The sequence below is a fragment of the Henckelia pumila genome, chromosome 2 (genome assembly GCF_033568475.1).
Source record: "Henckelia pumila isolate YLH828 chromosome 2, ASM3356847v2, whole genome shotgun sequence".
Classification (NCBI taxonomy): Eukaryota; Viridiplantae; Streptophyta; class Magnoliopsida; order Lamiales; family Gesneriaceae; genus Henckelia; species Henckelia pumila.
Window position 1 is genome coordinate 11,831,504 of NC_133121.1, and position 16,129 is coordinate 11,847,632.

The following is a 16,129-nucleotide window of genomic DNA, read 5'->3' on the forward strand; positions in this document are numbered from 1 at the left end:
ACTGACAGTGAAGAGGTTGTTAAAATTCCTCAAACCAAGAGAACAAGAACTTTACAGACACGGGCTGCATCTTCGCCATCCAAACTGATCATCTCTATAGCTCCTAAGTCAACTGAATTAACCTCAACTGAAGTTACTCATCATGTTGACAAAATAGTCGAAGAATCCAAATCCAAAACCGATCCAAAGGAAAAGCAACCATTGATGATTGAGCCACTTCAGAGTCTTCAAGCATCTCTGGAAATCCCTACACCAGAAGATTTGAGCACCATTGTCAAAACTAAGAAAGCTACCTTGCAGTTTGTCTCCTCAATGTTAACTTTTCCTCCAGCAAGACCAATCGGTGGTCTGTCTTCAAAACAAATTGTTGAATACACTCATTCAGGCTTGGACTTAGTTGCAAGTGGTTCTCAAGTGGCCTCTTCTTCAGACCCTGATCGACCCTCAAATGCCATTCAATTACAAATCGACCTAACCATGGATGAAGTTCTTGAATATGCTGGAAAACGCACTGCTGAAATTTTTGACACCTGGAATCAATACAGAATTTCTACGTTAGCAAGATTCTTCACCAAGAAAGCTGAGCTATCAAAATTTGTGAAAACTGAAGAGATTGTGCTACGAGTAGTCAAAACTGCAAATATTCAAGAAGCTTTGATGAGAAGAAAGTACTTCTATGATCCTTTGCGCATAAAGAAGTTGGGAGAAATTGTTGATGAATTTCAAAGCAATTATGATCCATGTGCTCAAACGTCGTATGAAGATAGAGCCATTTTCACTCAACTGCAGACTGATCTCATCAACATACAAACAGAAGTTAAATTCTGGGAAACTGATCAAAAATTGGAAATTCCAGAAGCTTTTGAATGGAAACACAAAACTCACTCCTCATCCAAATCAAGACACAGGAAGAAAAAGAAAAGTCACACTTCAACTGATTCCTCAAATCAATCCATTAATCAGGCTTTCGAAGAACTTCAAAAGGAAACTGCAGTGGCTCCAAATCCAAACATTGAGCAGCAATTACACCCTTATAACTCTGACAAAGTTCTCCCTGAGCTTCAACTCATGAATGTTGATGAAGTCATTTCTCATATTGAAGCATAGGATCACTCAACTCCCTTGATCTCCAAACCAACTGCAGAAGAACTTATGTCTCCAGTATTCCTTCAGAAAGAACTTGAAGAACCTCAACAAATGATCATGAACACGCATTCTTCTCCAACTCATGATCAACCGGACGAATCAATCTCTTTAATACAGATGGAAGTTTCAGAACAACAAATATTTCAGAAAAATAAGTTATCAAATCCCATTGAATCAGTTATGACAGAAGCTAAGGAAGCTACTCAGTCCTTGGACAATTCATCTACTCACAAGGATAAATCTGCTCCAACAGAGTCTGTTGCAGAGGAAGCACCCTCTAAAATCATTCCAACTGATGACCTTTCCGTTTCACCAATACATCTTGAGGACAAGACGCTGCAAGCACCAATGACTGAATCGTCTCTACAAGAACAAACTATTAATGATTCATCATCTTCCATCAAAGCTATTGAGACTGAGACTTTATCTCACACTCTAGCCTTGATTGTTCATCCAGCTCCTGAATCCTCAACTCGCCAAGACAAGGGCAAAGAAAAGGTTGACATGCTAACATTTACTCCTTCATCTCCTCCTAAAGGACAAAGGCAAGACTTTCTCAAAGAACACCTTCTATCTTCTGACAAAGGACTTCCATCTCCAACTTTCATCGCGGAAGAAGATTGGTCTCAAGTTCTATCTCAGATTGAGAACTCAGTCTACGATATGTCCAAAACGGTCACCAGCCTCAAAGAAATCCAACAAACCACCAACAACAACATCTCTTTCTTAAGACAATCAATGAATGTTGAGCTTGGAAAGCTTCAAGAAAAACTTGCACTACTGGATAAGCTCCTAGCAGATTCCAATCAATCAACAAGCTCCTTGTCTCAGTTGCAAAACTCTCATCAATCATTGGAGACAAAAGTTGACAGCCTGAGTGGATTTGTTCAAGCCTTTCACACTTCAGTTCAATCCAACTTCCAAGGTATTACTCAGCAACTGACTTCTTTGGCTAGCCTATCACAGAATATTTTGCGTGTGCAATATGAATCTCAAGCTCAACAACGTTCCACATCAGCAGCACATCAACCATCTCGTCCTTCGTCATTTCACAGATCATCTTCTGATCGACGATAACTTACTTTGTCACCTCAAGACTATTATGTTTTCTACTCTGGTGTATCTCCTTTGAACTCTGATACTTCTCAGTTTATCAAAAATGGGGGAAAAGTTCTTTTGAGATATCAGTGATGATCATGACAAAAATATATATCAGACTATAATGATAACAATGACAAACTCATTTTTGTTGATATCACGAACTGATTATGTTTTGATAAACATCGAAAAGGGGGAAATTGTTGGGAAATTTAGTTTCGATATTTACAAAACAAAGCCAAACTACTTTAGCATCTATGGAATCAGTCTACCTTGGAGAAACTCAATTCAGTTTACCTTGACAAACTGAATTCTTCAGATGCTAAACTGATTATCACAGATGCGAAAACAGTTTACCCTACTAAACTGAATTTCTCAGAGCAACCTTCACCCAACTGAGTCCGTCAATGAATTCACAAGTAATTCCGGATAAGCTCGTCCGTACTCTGACATCTCTGCAGAACATAATGCCGCGATACTAAGGGAATGTCGGCGTCAGAAGTTGTTACTGATAGTGACAAATCCAACGGGAATATTTTCAATCCCATCTGAAGAACCTTTTGAAAATATGATCGTTGCAGACCAAATAGTATAAATAAGGATCTTGATCAAAGTTCAAACCAGTGAAGTGATAACATCCCTGCTATTTCTCAAGAAAATCAGAAAGGCATCCTACGCTCAAGACTTGATCAAGAAAACTCGAAAGCACAAAACACTCAAAGCATTATTCAGACCATTGAAGGGTCAATCTTTGTGTTGAAAAGACTTCGAGTTGTATTGTATTCCATTGCAAGATCAGTCTAGGACTGTAACCAAAGTGGTATACTAGGAGTTCTCGTTTAGGCAGTGTTTAAGTCCTAAACTAGATTGGATTTGTGCAAATTGCTTGTAATTAAAACCTTCCAAGTCGGAAGAAGGGGTGACGTAGGAGTGTTTGAAATCTCCGAACATCCATAAACAATCTCGTGTGTTATTTCAGTTTACCTCTCAACTTCATATCTACCCCTAAACCGAAATTCCCTAAGTGTTTTAAATCTATAGCTTGGCATATTTCCGCACACACTTTGTTTGCCAAACTATATTGGACATTAAGATAAGCTTTGAACTCACTCTTAAATCGATCGAGTTCCATTTCCTCTTAGTAAATTCGTTTGAAAGTATATTCACCCCCCCCCCCCCCTTCTCTAGACTTTCAACCGATCCTAACAATAAACAACAAGGACCACACACTTATTTCAATCAGATCCATCTTTTTCATATGAGAAATAATTAAAAAAATACTTTTCATAAAAAATTTTACAGAAATCGTCATGTAAATTGGCCTGTTTTGGCTTTTGATAATGTGATAAAGTAGCCAAAATTTGTTCTTAGTTCGATAAGTGTGTCTTTATAAAACAAACAAAAAAAACTTTTAATAGTTTTCGTCAGAGTGCTGACGTGGTACGTGAAAACTGCTAGCTTGACGTAGGATATATGACATCTCTCACGTTACATCAATACTGATCCGGTGAAAATGAAGAAAAGAATCATATACAATTTATTGGACTAAAACCAAACTAACTACTAATAAAATTAAGAAACCAAAACAAATCAACTTACATTAATATTTTTGATAGTTTCTCTAGCATTTAATATTCGATTCATGTTAAGTGGCCACTTTAAGATGGATATATGGTGATTGTTCTAATAATTTAATATTTTTTTGTCCAAGATTTATCCTTCCCTGAAATCATATTTTAGACTCAAATCAATTAACTATTTTGAGTTGGATCCAGTTTTTCGTTCACAAGACTTCATGAACCTAAGATATCATTTAAGAAAAATCGGACGTATTTGATATTTCTAATTATAGAAACATATAATGCTACTCATAATTGTAATTAAATTTTTTATAAAATAATAATGAGATGTGTAAATTAAGTCAAAATTGTCGGTATAATTTCTTCGGGTGTTGTCTCGAATTCAAAATATTTCCTTTTGTGATCCCGAGAATAGCATGAGGTCACAAATAAGAATGGCGACGGAGCGGGTTCGGGGCGACTTTTACCATATCCAGGACCCATCCCGCCGGGTATAAATTGGACCCGAACCCAGACCCGTCCCGCCTTTTTTGGGACCCCCTCCGCATTAAAATCCGGTTTGACACGTCCACCCGCTTAGATTTAAATTTAAATTTATTAATTGAATTATTATTTTTTATATATACATACATGCATATATATTAAATGAAATATATATAATATATGTAAGTGCATATTTAATTATACTCCCTCCGTCCCATATATAATGTCTTCTTTGGATTTTCACACAGATTAAGAAAAATGTATTGGGAAAGCAAATTTTATATAAATTCCCTATTTTATCCCTATTTAATGTATTAAAAATGATTGCACAATTTTCAAAGTGTAGTTAACAGGGGTATATTAGTAAAGAAGTGTAAAAAAATATTACTAAATATGGTATATGACTATATATTTGGGACAAATAAAAAAGAAAACATGGACAATATAATTGGGACGAAGGGAGTATATTTTATATAAATATATCCACTATATATTTAATATATTATATTACATACGTATAGGTTTTAACCTGCCCGGGACGGGTCCATTGCCATCCCTAGTCACAAAGGGTTTTTTTTAAAACCTTTTTTGGAACAAATTAAGAATTTTATCAAGTTCATGCTTCACATAACTGTGTTAGAAGCAAGATTAATTTTTTATTCTTCTTCTGCATTTTTGTAAATGGTGTATCATTATAATTTGACATTTTTACATTTAAAAGACTTATCATATTCCACAATTATCCTCAATGTTTATAAATATTTTTGGAGATTTTTAAAATGTTAATTTTTGTTCATGAATCATATTTTATTATAAGAATTTATTTTTAAAAAAATATTCTGTAAGTTTTATAAATTTCATTTCATGTATTTTTTTTTTTTACATATTTTGTCGTTTGTATTTTTATGTTTATTAATCCTATAATATAAATTTTCAAGCATTCTTCGATACAACATATTTGAACTAATATTTATATAATTTTCATATTCGGAAAGCTTTTTCGATTATAATTTGTCCTATAAATATGGATGGGGAAAATAATTGTTTTGGTCTACTAACTATTCTATTTTTTAGTTTTAGTTCTTTAACTTTCAAACTTTGGTTTTGGCATACTAAATTTTAATTTTCGCTGATTTTGTTCCAACCGCTTATGACACCGAAAAATGATGATATGACATCGGAAAATAATGATATGACATCGGAAAATGCTGACGTGTTAAACTATCATAGACTCACATCAGTAATTGGACCAAAATCACAAAAAAAAAAAAAAAAAAGTTTGTGTACACAAACCAAACTTTTAAAAATTACTAGACCAAACAAAAAATATAATTTCCTATATGAATGTCCTATTGTTAATCAGACAATTGAATTTAAATAAAGAATTTTCGAAGTATCTAGTCAAAATTTCTCCAATCTCCGATAATATATGCAAACCAATGAATTTCGAACTACCACTTTATTCTCCAAACACGCTTCTTTTTGCATAACTAGTTACAAAAATATTGTATCATCTTCAAATTCATTCACAATTATATTTTAAATTTCACCAATTTTAATTTTTTTTCCTAAGTTTTGCACTTGCGAACATATCCAATTTCACCTAGATAAAAAAAAACTTTTTTTAAAAAAAATAATACGGAAACTTCCAGTCATATATCTATTTAATTACTATGTATTAGAGAGATTGAAAATCTGTTCTACAAAATAATACATTAGTAATATATCGATTAATATATATATATATATATGAAATATTCGACCCTACCCCATGGGTATTACCCCATAGCGTATGTGGCATGATTTAATTGGTGTATATCATGTGGGACCCACATGATTGAGTGGTCTTAAAATTATTAATTTATATGGATTTTCTTAAAATGATTTTTTTTTAAAAAAAAAAGAAAAGAAAAGTATTTAATCAATTTCGCAAAATGAGAATCAAGTGTTATTTACAATTTAAAAAAATCATTAATATAATCGAGATAGATACTGCTATCTAGGACAATGCGAATTCACGGGACAATTACGGGTGTTCATCGTTTGGTTTGGTTTGATTTTATTTTTTTTTTCGGTTTTAGAACTATGTTATCCGACATGCGAACCATTTGCCTTCGGTTCAGTTTGATTTTCTCCAGAATGGTTTGGTAATTCGGTTTTAGATATAATTATTTTAAAAGAGTTGATATTTATACTCCATTTTGTGTTACCTACACTCCACTATATTTGTAAGATAAAGTACAAATATATTCACAAATGAATTGCAAATAACAAAAAATGAAGTGTAAATATCAACTCTCTTATTTTAATTAATGATATAAATATATTGTAAAATATAATATGTTATATTTTTACATTTATAACCTTTAAATTCAAAGTTTAAATGACTTTAATTAACAACAATAAACTAATGAAAATGATCATTCACTAAAATTATATCATAAAGTATATAATATAAATATAATAAATTATTCATTTAATAATTTTTTGTTTTTTTCGGTTGATTTAATTTTGAAATATGTAATTAAAAAAACGAACTAAATAAATTTCAATTTTTACAAAATGGGACAAGTTCATGTTTATAAAAATAAATATTGTGAGTCTAGCATGTTTCTCATGTGGGAATTAATTATGTGTTTATTAAAACAATTAACTAAAATTTAAAAATAAATGAAGATTGGTTGTAAATGTAATTCCATTCCCATTCGGGGGCAGAGGGCCATCATCTTATCGAGTGAACCCCACGAAGAGAGCAAACCAGCAGCTCCCTCCATCTCCAATGGCGTTTTCTCCAGCCCTGTTACACTCCGCCGCCTCCACGTTCCACGGTCAACTGCCTCCGCCTTCCGCTCGACTGCCTTCCGCTCGCTGCGGTGGCTTCTCCGTGAAAGCCATGACACCGGTGGTCCTGGTGGAGAAGACGGAGTCCGAGAAAGTCCAACGGCTTAAGTCCGCTTACCTTGAGAGAATCGTACCCTTACTCAAAGAGGAGTTCAATTACACCAACATTCACCAGGTATATTGTTTTTTTTTTCTTTTTCTTTTTCGCTCTGCGGATTTTCAGTTATATAGAGTTGAGTTTGGTGTGGTAAATGGGGCTTTTTTGATTTTGAATTGAGATTATTGCTTGGAATTGGGAATGCGATTAGATTAGCAGGGGACAGTTGGGGTAGATTAACAATTAGGGGCATCTTGTGTGATTTTATTGCGTGTTTTTGTAGGTTCCAAAAATCAAGAAAATTGTTGTGAATTGTGGGATTGGAGATGCTGCGCAGAATGCAAAGGGTTTGGAAGCAGCGATGAATGATTTGGCACTTATTACGGGACAAAGGCCTATTAAGACGAGAGCTAAGAAGGCCATTGCCACCTTTAAGATCAGAGAAAACCAGCCTCTTGGAATAGCCGTCACTCTAAGGGGAACTGTGAGCCGTTTTTACCTATCAAAGCTGCTTTATTTTTACTTTTTTTTTTTTTTTAATTTTGTTCTCAGCAAATTCTATGCATTTTTTCTGTGAACAAGTGATGGAGAATCGAAAATCTTGATAGACCAAGATTAAACAACAAAGTTATCCATACATTATCCACAGCATGAAAGAGCGATAAGAACTGACAATATGACAGGAAATAGGTGATAATTAGCTTCAAATTCATTAATCCAAATGCAATTTATTGATGTTGAATTTCTTGTCCCAGACAATTGTAGATATAATGCATCATTTTTAAAAGGAAAGTAGAAACGATGGTACATAAAATAAGAACAACTTACTAAACTTCTGATTTAGGGATAAGAATTCTTGACTTTTTGTATTACTCAGACTAAACGGATTATATACTAAAAAATATTTAACTAATTGGCTTCTTTGTGGATATAATTTTGTATAAAGTGAAACCGACTTTTTGCTGTACTCTGGATACTAATGCTGATGCACATCGCAATATGATTGTTTGATAGTTGGGCATCCACTGGGGAAGTCTCCTCAAGTATCATATTAACACAAACTTACGTGCATCTGCAATCAAATTCATTTCCTCTTGTCCTCTTTATGCTAATTACTATGCCTCTTCTGTTTATCAGGTAATGTACTCATTTCTTGATCGGCTCATCAATCTGGGGCTTCCTCGCACGCGAGATTTTCAAGGGGTGAACTCCAATAGCTTTGATGGAAATGGCAACTACAGCGTGGGCTTTCGTGAACAGAGTGTGTTCCCAGAGATAAGTTATGATGTGCTTGGTAAGCCAAGGGGGATGGATGTTTGTATCTCAACCACGGCTGAGACGGATAAAGAAGCATACAGGTTACTGGCTTTAATGGGTATGCCATTTAGAGAAGGTAGCGGGCCATCTACTGAGGTGCGAAAGAAGAAGCTCAAGTCTCATCATTTCGACACGAAAACAAAAACAAAACAGAGAACCAAGAAATGAACTGAGCTCATGTACCCTTCATTCCATGGCGTTCTCTGGCATTATTGTATGATGAAAGCTGCTCATATACTGGCTAATCTTGTGTACTTGGGTAATTAGTTGATTCTTGAATTTTTTCTTTCTTTAACAATGTTAAGATTTCTTGATTTGAGCATCTGAAAACTGGGAACTTTCACTAGATGTGAAACATAAAACAGTATATGTATTAAGTGAGCACGATCAATGAGAAGAAATCTTGAGTTTATCACGCAAAAATAATGAAAATTACAAGTGACACCAATTTATGGCAACAGATGCTTCTGGACAGTAGACACGTGTAATACAGCTCTTTGTACAACGTTCACTGCAAAGATAACAAGGAAACCATAATTCTTGAATCTTAATAACACACTAATTGTCATACAACAGTAACAAACGTATCTCACCACTAAAATTATTTCTCATTTCCATTGGGGGTCCAAAGTAGATTTCTACATATGTCTAAAGTAATCAAGAGACGGGCTACACTGCATAATCCCATCCCTCAATGAGTTGGGTCGGGATTGAATTTCACAGACTCTCTCCAAATGAGTTCCTTGATGTTCTCTTCAGTGAAAGACGGCTGCTCAAAGTCGAAAACAAAAGGCCTAGGGCAAATGGGCTCCTCGTTGATATCGTGGAGAGGTGCCAAGTAAGGGTGACAGAGTGCCTCATCAACTGCGAGTAGAATACCAATAACACGTAAAGCCACCAAAGTTGAACTAAAATTGTTGCTAAACTTTGAAGTTTCTGCCTTTCAATATAAAAAATCGTTCAGATGAGGTTGTTGAAGTAAAGTGACATGGAAGTTTCATGATTGGCATACATCATCCACCTTTCAGATGACTCAAAGTCGCCTTGATAGAGATCAAGGATTTACATAGTTCAAGTATTAGGATCCAAAATCATGGTTCAATTCCACAAAATTAAAACAATTTGCACAGGGTTTAGCTAAAGGTGGCAAATGTAACTTTAGATCACTATTTACCAAAAAAAAACCTTCTTTGAAAGGCTTATATACCTGTAATACGTCTGCTTGGGTCGAAAACTAGCATTTTTTCTAATAAATCCAGAGCCCCCGGAGAAGTGTTACGAAATCTAGCAGAAAATTGTTGCCTCGGGTATTGCGGGAGCTGTCTCACGTATCTTCTGGCATTGTCACTCCTAAGAAATCCAAGACTAGCATCATCGGGAGAGCCAATGAGCTATTGCGATTCCGAAAAACATAAAGAGCAAAAGCAAGAAGAAACTACATCAGTTTGTTAATACATTACAAAAAACAGATGAACAAGAACAAGAAGAAACCAATTCAGTTTGTTTTTATAGATTAAAGTTGTCAAGAAAACCGGAATGCTTAAGATGAAATTCGAATAAGTCAAAAAAATTTGATATGTACATCAGGTATCATTTTTTCATAAGAAAATACCTCTGTGATAAGTTTCAACTGATGTACATAATCTTTGCCAGGAAAAAGAGGCTGTCTTGTCATGATTTCACCAAGTATGCAACCTACAGACCATATATCAATCGCTGCAGTGTATTCCGAACAATTTAGAAGCAGTTCTGGTGCGCGGTACCAGCGAGTAACAACATACTCCGTCATAAAATCGGTTTCAGATGTCGTCCTTGCAAGCCCAAAATCTCCAATTTTCAAATCACAGTTGGCATTGAGGAGCAAATTACTTGGTTTCAGATCACGGTGCAACACACTCGCCGAGTGAACATATTTGAGTCCTCGCATAATTTGGTAGAGAAAGTACTGCAAATTTGGATGAAAAACTATGAAATCTTACGCATTGTATGGATGTTAAATTCAATTAAAAGTGAATTTAAATATAACCTCTATAAGCACACCAACTAAATTTTCTTTCGCAATGAAGCTAGTAGATCCTCATATTAGTTTCTACAGTGATGCCTTTCTCTTCTATTTATTGAAATGATCAAAGAAGAAAAGATACATGCGAAGTAGAAGATCACGCTCAGTAATGTAAAAGTAACTCGTAAGGAGATTCTAAATTTAAAAAAAAAAAATCAAATCAAATCAAATCAAAATTTGCTATTCAAGAAAAATGGCTATTCAAAGAAATCGTTATGACGTAGAGAAATGGTGTGTTCATAATGATCTATCACTATGACACCCGAAAACGAAATTCTGTATGCCATAAGAAAACATGGCCTAACCCGACAGTGATCGTCAGCCAATTGCTGGTTGGAGCGGATAATTTGATGAAGATCAGTGTCCATTAGTTCATAAATTATGTAGACATCATTGAAGTTCTCCTTTTGTGGTGGTCGTATGATATCTTTAAGTGCAATAACCTGTTTAAGTAGAACGCAAAATCAAAAATAAGACAATTGTTTAACTGAAGATTCTTTCAAATATTCAAGGCCACAGAAAATGCAAACAGGCATTAACAGGACACTGTTTTGAGAAGACAATGCCTCCTTATCATTATTGTTCCAAATTAGTGTTGATTCTTGCACTTTGAAGTGAAAAATAAATGACTCTGGATATATTTATACACATCCTACAACTCTCCATGATTTCCAAATTCATCATTAAGGAGTTCCTGATTTTATTTGTTCAACAACTGTTGGAGATTTTTTTTTTTTAAAAAAAAAACAATCTTTGATTGTGTGATTATTAGCAACAAAAATAGAGCAGGTCAATAAACCAATTCATTAGTTCTTGTGATTTTAATTTCTAAGTAAGGGAATTGGTTGTTTGTACTCTTGTGTATAAATGGTAGGTGTTTTTATCTGAAACAAAAAGAAAAAGAAAGGAACAAAGAAAGCCACATTTCTATCTTTCTATGTTCTAGGCTACCAGATCCATAATCTCCACCGGAGAATTTAATGGTAACTAGAACAATATTGAGTTCTAATGCATCCACAAATATTCCTCTCAGATTGCGCTTGGATCAATGGAAGGATTTGAATGATGGGTTTCAAATAACACTCATTTTCAGTGTATTACAATCAATATTGAAAGTACATAATTTGATATGGAGAGGATTTGAAATCCACTTGATTTTTATTTATCCAAGCAAGTTGAGGAATTTTAAATCAATGGATTTAAAATCCATATTCTCAAATCCATCCATCCAAGTACAACCTCGATTCAATCTCCAATGCACAAACTGAATGATAACAAATATAGGAGTTGTACCAGTCAGTTCCACGAGTGTTTGAGGGCAGAGGTAAGATTAGGATGTAAACGAATTGAGCCAAGACAAAAGATTTGTGTTTCATATTCGAAATAATTGTGTTCAAGCTGAACTCAAATATGTTCGAACTTTTCTTCTACCGGAACTCGAGCTCAAATCATGTAGTATGAGTTGCTCACGAACTATAATATTTTATTAATGTAATATGATTACACATTAAATAACTACCATGCGAACCGAAATCGACTCGAGCTTTAATTTAAGCTAAAAATATTATTATTCAAGCTCGAGATTGAATACTATTATTCGACTTCGAATTTGAGCCTTGAAATTTTTTTCATATTTGGCTCTTGTCCACCCTTCAGTAAAAGGGGTTATTTCGTGGAATAATTGCAGCACCACCACCGGGATCAATGAACCTTGCCTGGGAGGTAGAGAATTCTATTGTAATGTCTCGGTTGATGAATTCTATGGAGCACAATATGGGATGTCTGTATTTGTTTTATCAAAGGGAAAAAGAAATATGGGTGCTTATCTCAGATTTTGAGAACATTTCGCAGCTTCAAATACTCCGAAACACTCGGTACAAAATTTCCACCAAGTATTTTACTTCTCCACTGGAGTTATGGAAAGAAATAGATTTATTCCATAAAATCACATGGAGACACCCTGAAACGGGATAATGTACAACAAAATATTGGAGTGACATCGAATATTCAATTTTCGACAAGGTTTCAATATGAACATGATGCGGTTGGAGGGCGTATGCTTGGTACAAAACTTCTGCCCAAGTTGAAAATTGTATTTTCCAAAACCAGCATGAGGAAACTAGGAAGTACTGCCATTACCTTCACAAAACATGGCAATGGAGTTACAACAAAGGGGTCTGCTTCAGCTACACCCGATGTGAAAACAACAATTCCAAGTCTCAAACAGAGAAATATACATAATTATGGTGTGAATGATGTAAGAAGTCAAATCACACAATAGATAAAAGTTGGGAAATCGATGGTTAAGAGCTCAGATTTTGAAGCTACGAAGTCAAATATTAGAAAATAAAAAATGAAAACAGGATAGGAATGACAAATTGTGCTAGTGCTCAAGCGTCTATGGAGGTTCCCAGAAACTGATGACCCATCTATCCAAGGTTAAGGAGTTCGGTAGTCAAGTTCTCCAGCCTCGATAATTCACTAAAGTATTTTTCCACTTCTATTTGTAAAGGCCCAACAATGCATGGATTGGGACACCGGAGGATCTGATCATATGACAAAATCTTGCACTTGGCCTATCAATTATAAACACTGTGAATCTGGTGAGCAGTCAAAGTTAATTGTATGTCTAGATGAAATGGTAGTCACACGCGACCATATCGGAGTTTGGTAATCTAAAGAAAAACTCAACTGAAGTCATTGTTAACCTTTTGAAATTCAAATCTATCAAATCCATCCACGTGAGGGAGTTTCTATCTCACAAAAATGAACACTCAACTTACTTAAGGAGACATGGGAAGCTTGGATGCAAACTAGCTTGTATGCTATTAGAACAGCATTGGGAGCAAGAGATAGCTGAGGAAGGTCCCAATTGGAATGAATGCTATCACCGGTTGATAGGAAAATTGATTTCTGCCAATTTATGCATGCCCCTACAAAGAGGCATATAGATGTGGAAAATCAAATTCTGAGATTATAAATGATATGTTGGTGTGGTTTCTTGTTTAAAAAATTGGAGCTAGAGATGTGGTTGGTTTCTTAGAGGTAGATTTGGTAGGAGAAGTTGAAGATGGTAAGTCAACTATTGCCCCACAAGTCCAGAAGATTCAATGACTTGGAGAAGCCAAAAGCACTATGTGGTTGCACGAAATATTGTCGACACCAAGTACATATCAATAGCCCAAAGTACAAGTGAACTCATTCGGATATGTGGCAGACTTGAAACTTACTGCCTACTGGTATCAGGATGTATGAGGTAGTTGAGCGATAACCAATCCAGTCAATGTACCTCACAAGCCAATTCAGCATGATCACATCAAGCACGTGAAGATCAACAAAAGCATCATTAAGACCAAGATAGAAATGGGACTATTGCACTCTCCTACATTTCTACAAAATATTTGAAGCACATGTTCTCATCAAGGCTCTTCGAAAACCTGGTTTTGATCTTTGAACTTGAAAGCTGAGAATATTCACCAAATTGGAGGGTCTTGTTGGCAATCAAAATAAAAAAGTTATTGATTGGGGTTCAATATTAATTTTGGTTATCCTTTATGATATTCCATTAGTATGCATCACCAGATCTAATAATTATCTTGCTTCATTGATGGGATTTTACTTATTTTAATTAGGGAAATGGTTCTGTGTATTACTTATGTAGGCAACATGCTTTTTTACCTATTAAGAACAAATCACATTTTAAAATTTTCCTGTCCACTAAATTCCAGGGAAATTTGCACAACAGGTGAGTAAAACGAGTTATTGAAATATTTACAAAGCAACAAAACCAAGTAAAACATTTATAAGTTCATTCAAGAGAAAGGAAGCACTGCTAAGACCCAGCCAAGATAAAACGCTCTATCAAGATATAATTCTATAGGCTGGCAGGAAAATTACATTGTCATGATCCATATGACCAAGAAGCTTAATTTCACGAAGAGTCCTTTTAGCATCAATTCTGTTGTCAAATGCATTGCCAATCTTCTTAATAGCCACCTCTTCGCGTGTCTCGGAGTTCACAGCAGCACTGAATCATGATTAAATATCACATTTTCCTTCGTGCTAATAACGAATGAGAAATAGAAGTAAAACAGATAGCAATTGCAACACATCACATGTTATGACATGCTAACCGGTGCTTGAAACCACCCCCACAAACACAAGTGACCAAAAATACTTAAGAGATTTTATTCAAAAATATTCAATTGAAAGCAACAATGATAATAAAATCAGATTTTCTTCACCTCCTGGATGCACCGGAAGATGTTCAAGTAGCCTTTTTTTACCCGTACATTAGCAAACACCGAGAAGGAGAAAAATAAGAAATAACTCAAATTTCCCAAATTCAGTATCCTGAGTAAAAGAAACAATTTTTCAAAATTCCCAAATTCAGTATCATGAAGATCTGTAAGCAAATCAAACCTACGACCATACAAACTCTTGGAATCAAAATTTATTCCAATCGTCAACGCCAAGTCAATGTATTTCAGAAAACTAAAACATACAAAGCACAACAGATTAACTCGAGATTAAGAGAAAAAACAACAGATTTTCTTGATTCTTACCAAACAATGCCATAAGCCCCACGACCCACGGGCCTGATCGGAACATACTTGCGGGAAACTTCAAAGAGATTCCCATGCACATTGTACTGGACATATCTTCCACCATGAGTTGGCACCCCTTTGATATTATGCCCACCGTGATCACCAGCACCAGAACTAGACTCCATAGAGAGAGAAAATAACACGCAAGATCAAAAACCCAGGTTCAAAGATTGAATCTTTGATCAAGTTGTTGGCTTCTTTGGCTGCAGTGTCGGTGTCTGTGAAAGCAGAATGTGATCCTCTTACATCTCTTTGCCTCTGGGCCGTGTTATTCGGTGGTGAAATACAACTTTATTTGGATTTCTTTATAATTTTGGGTAAAGAAAGTGGTGTTGGCGTGTGAACTTTTGAACTGGAATGACTCGAGATTACTCGTGAAATTAATTGACTCATTTGCGATTGAGGATGGTACTGGTAGGTTGGTTCTATGAATCTTCAACCATACACTTGGCTTCGGGTAAAGGTTGACTATAGATATCAAATACATATCAATATTATATAGTCTTTGTTTTTAAAGTAAATCTAAATATATAATGAAAGTTAAAATGATGATGATAATATTACTTTTCCGTTTGATAGTCTATATTATTAATCAATATATAACTTATCTTATCAAATTTCGCGTTATTCTCGTCATATTATTTATTTATCTATTAATTATTTATTTTACATCAATCAAATCATTAATTATTTATCTTACATAAATCAAATTATTGAATTTAAATTACTATATTTTTTCTTATAAATAATATTATTCATATTTTATTTATTGTTAAAAGGTCAAAATGATAATTTATCATTTTTATATAAACTATAATTTATCAATCAAATCAAATATTATATTAACTATCATTTTTTATTTATTTTTTATTATATTATATTATTTAATTATGTATTA

The 16,129-nt window shown here is 34.5% G+C and overlaps 2 protein-coding genes across 3 annotated transcripts; one reads left to right on the top strand and one right to left on the bottom strand.

Annotated features, from left to right (window-relative positions):
• The first annotated feature begins 7,017 nt into the window (after window positions 1–7,017).
• LOC140881685 (large ribosomal subunit protein uL5c) lies at window positions 7,018–8,953 on the top strand. The gene is made up of 3 exons (XM_073287182.1): window positions 7,018–7,323; window positions 7,529–7,729; window positions 8,383–8,953. Exons 1-3 carry the CDS (start codon window positions 7,087–7,089, stop codon window positions 8,728–8,730), a joined length of 786 nt encoding a protein of 261 aa, XP_073143283.1. The 5' UTR covers window positions 7,018–7,086; the 3' UTR covers window positions 8,731–8,953.
• On the bottom strand, window positions 8,913–15,597 carry LOC140881684 (mitogen-activated protein kinase homolog MMK2). 2 transcript variants are annotated; one of them, XR_012150030.1, is made up of 7 exons: window positions 15,190–15,597; window positions 14,522–14,651; window positions 10,930–11,067; window positions 10,175–10,507; window positions 9,770–9,953; window positions 9,156–9,426; window positions 8,913–9,073 (listed from the first exon to the last, which is right to left on the bottom strand). XR_012150030.1 is itself a non-coding variant. In XM_073287181.1 (6 exons), exons 1-6 carry the CDS (start codon window positions 15,354–15,356, stop codon window positions 9,254–9,256), a joined length of 1,125 nt encoding a protein of 374 aa, XP_073143282.1. In that variant the 5' UTR covers window positions 15,357–15,597; the 3' UTR covers window positions 9,090–9,253. The 2 variants fall into 2 exon arrangements, 1 of the variants encoding a protein (XP_073143282.1); XM_073287181.1 differs by lacking the exon at window positions 8,913–9,073 and having other exon boundaries at window positions 9,090–9,426.
• Window positions 15,598–16,129: the final 532 nt, after the last annotated feature.

Coding starts and splice junctions, on each gene's coding strand:
- LOC140881684 (XM_073287181.1), bottom strand. CDS start 15,356: ATGGAGTCTAGTTCTGGTGCTGGTGATCACGGTGGGCATAATATCAAA. Junction 14,652..15,189: donor GGGGCTTATGGCATTGTTTG/GTAAGAATCAAG, acceptor ATCATGATTCAG/TGCTGCTGTGAACTCCGAGA. Junction 9,427..9,769: donor CCCAAGCAGACGTATTACAG/GTATATAAGCCT, acceptor TTCTACTCGCAG/TTGATGAGGCACTCTGTCAC.
- LOC140881685 (XM_073287182.1), top strand. CDS start 7,087: ATGGCGTTTTCTCCAGCCCTGTTACACTCCGCCGCCTCCACGTTCCAC. Junction 7,324..7,528: donor ATTACACCAACATTCACCAG/GTATATTGTTTT, acceptor GTGTTTTTGTAG/GTTCCAAAAATCAAGAAAAT. Junction 7,730..8,382: donor CCGTCACTCTAAGGGGAACT/GTGAGCCGTTTT, acceptor TCTGTTTATCAG/GTAATGTACTCATTTCTTGA.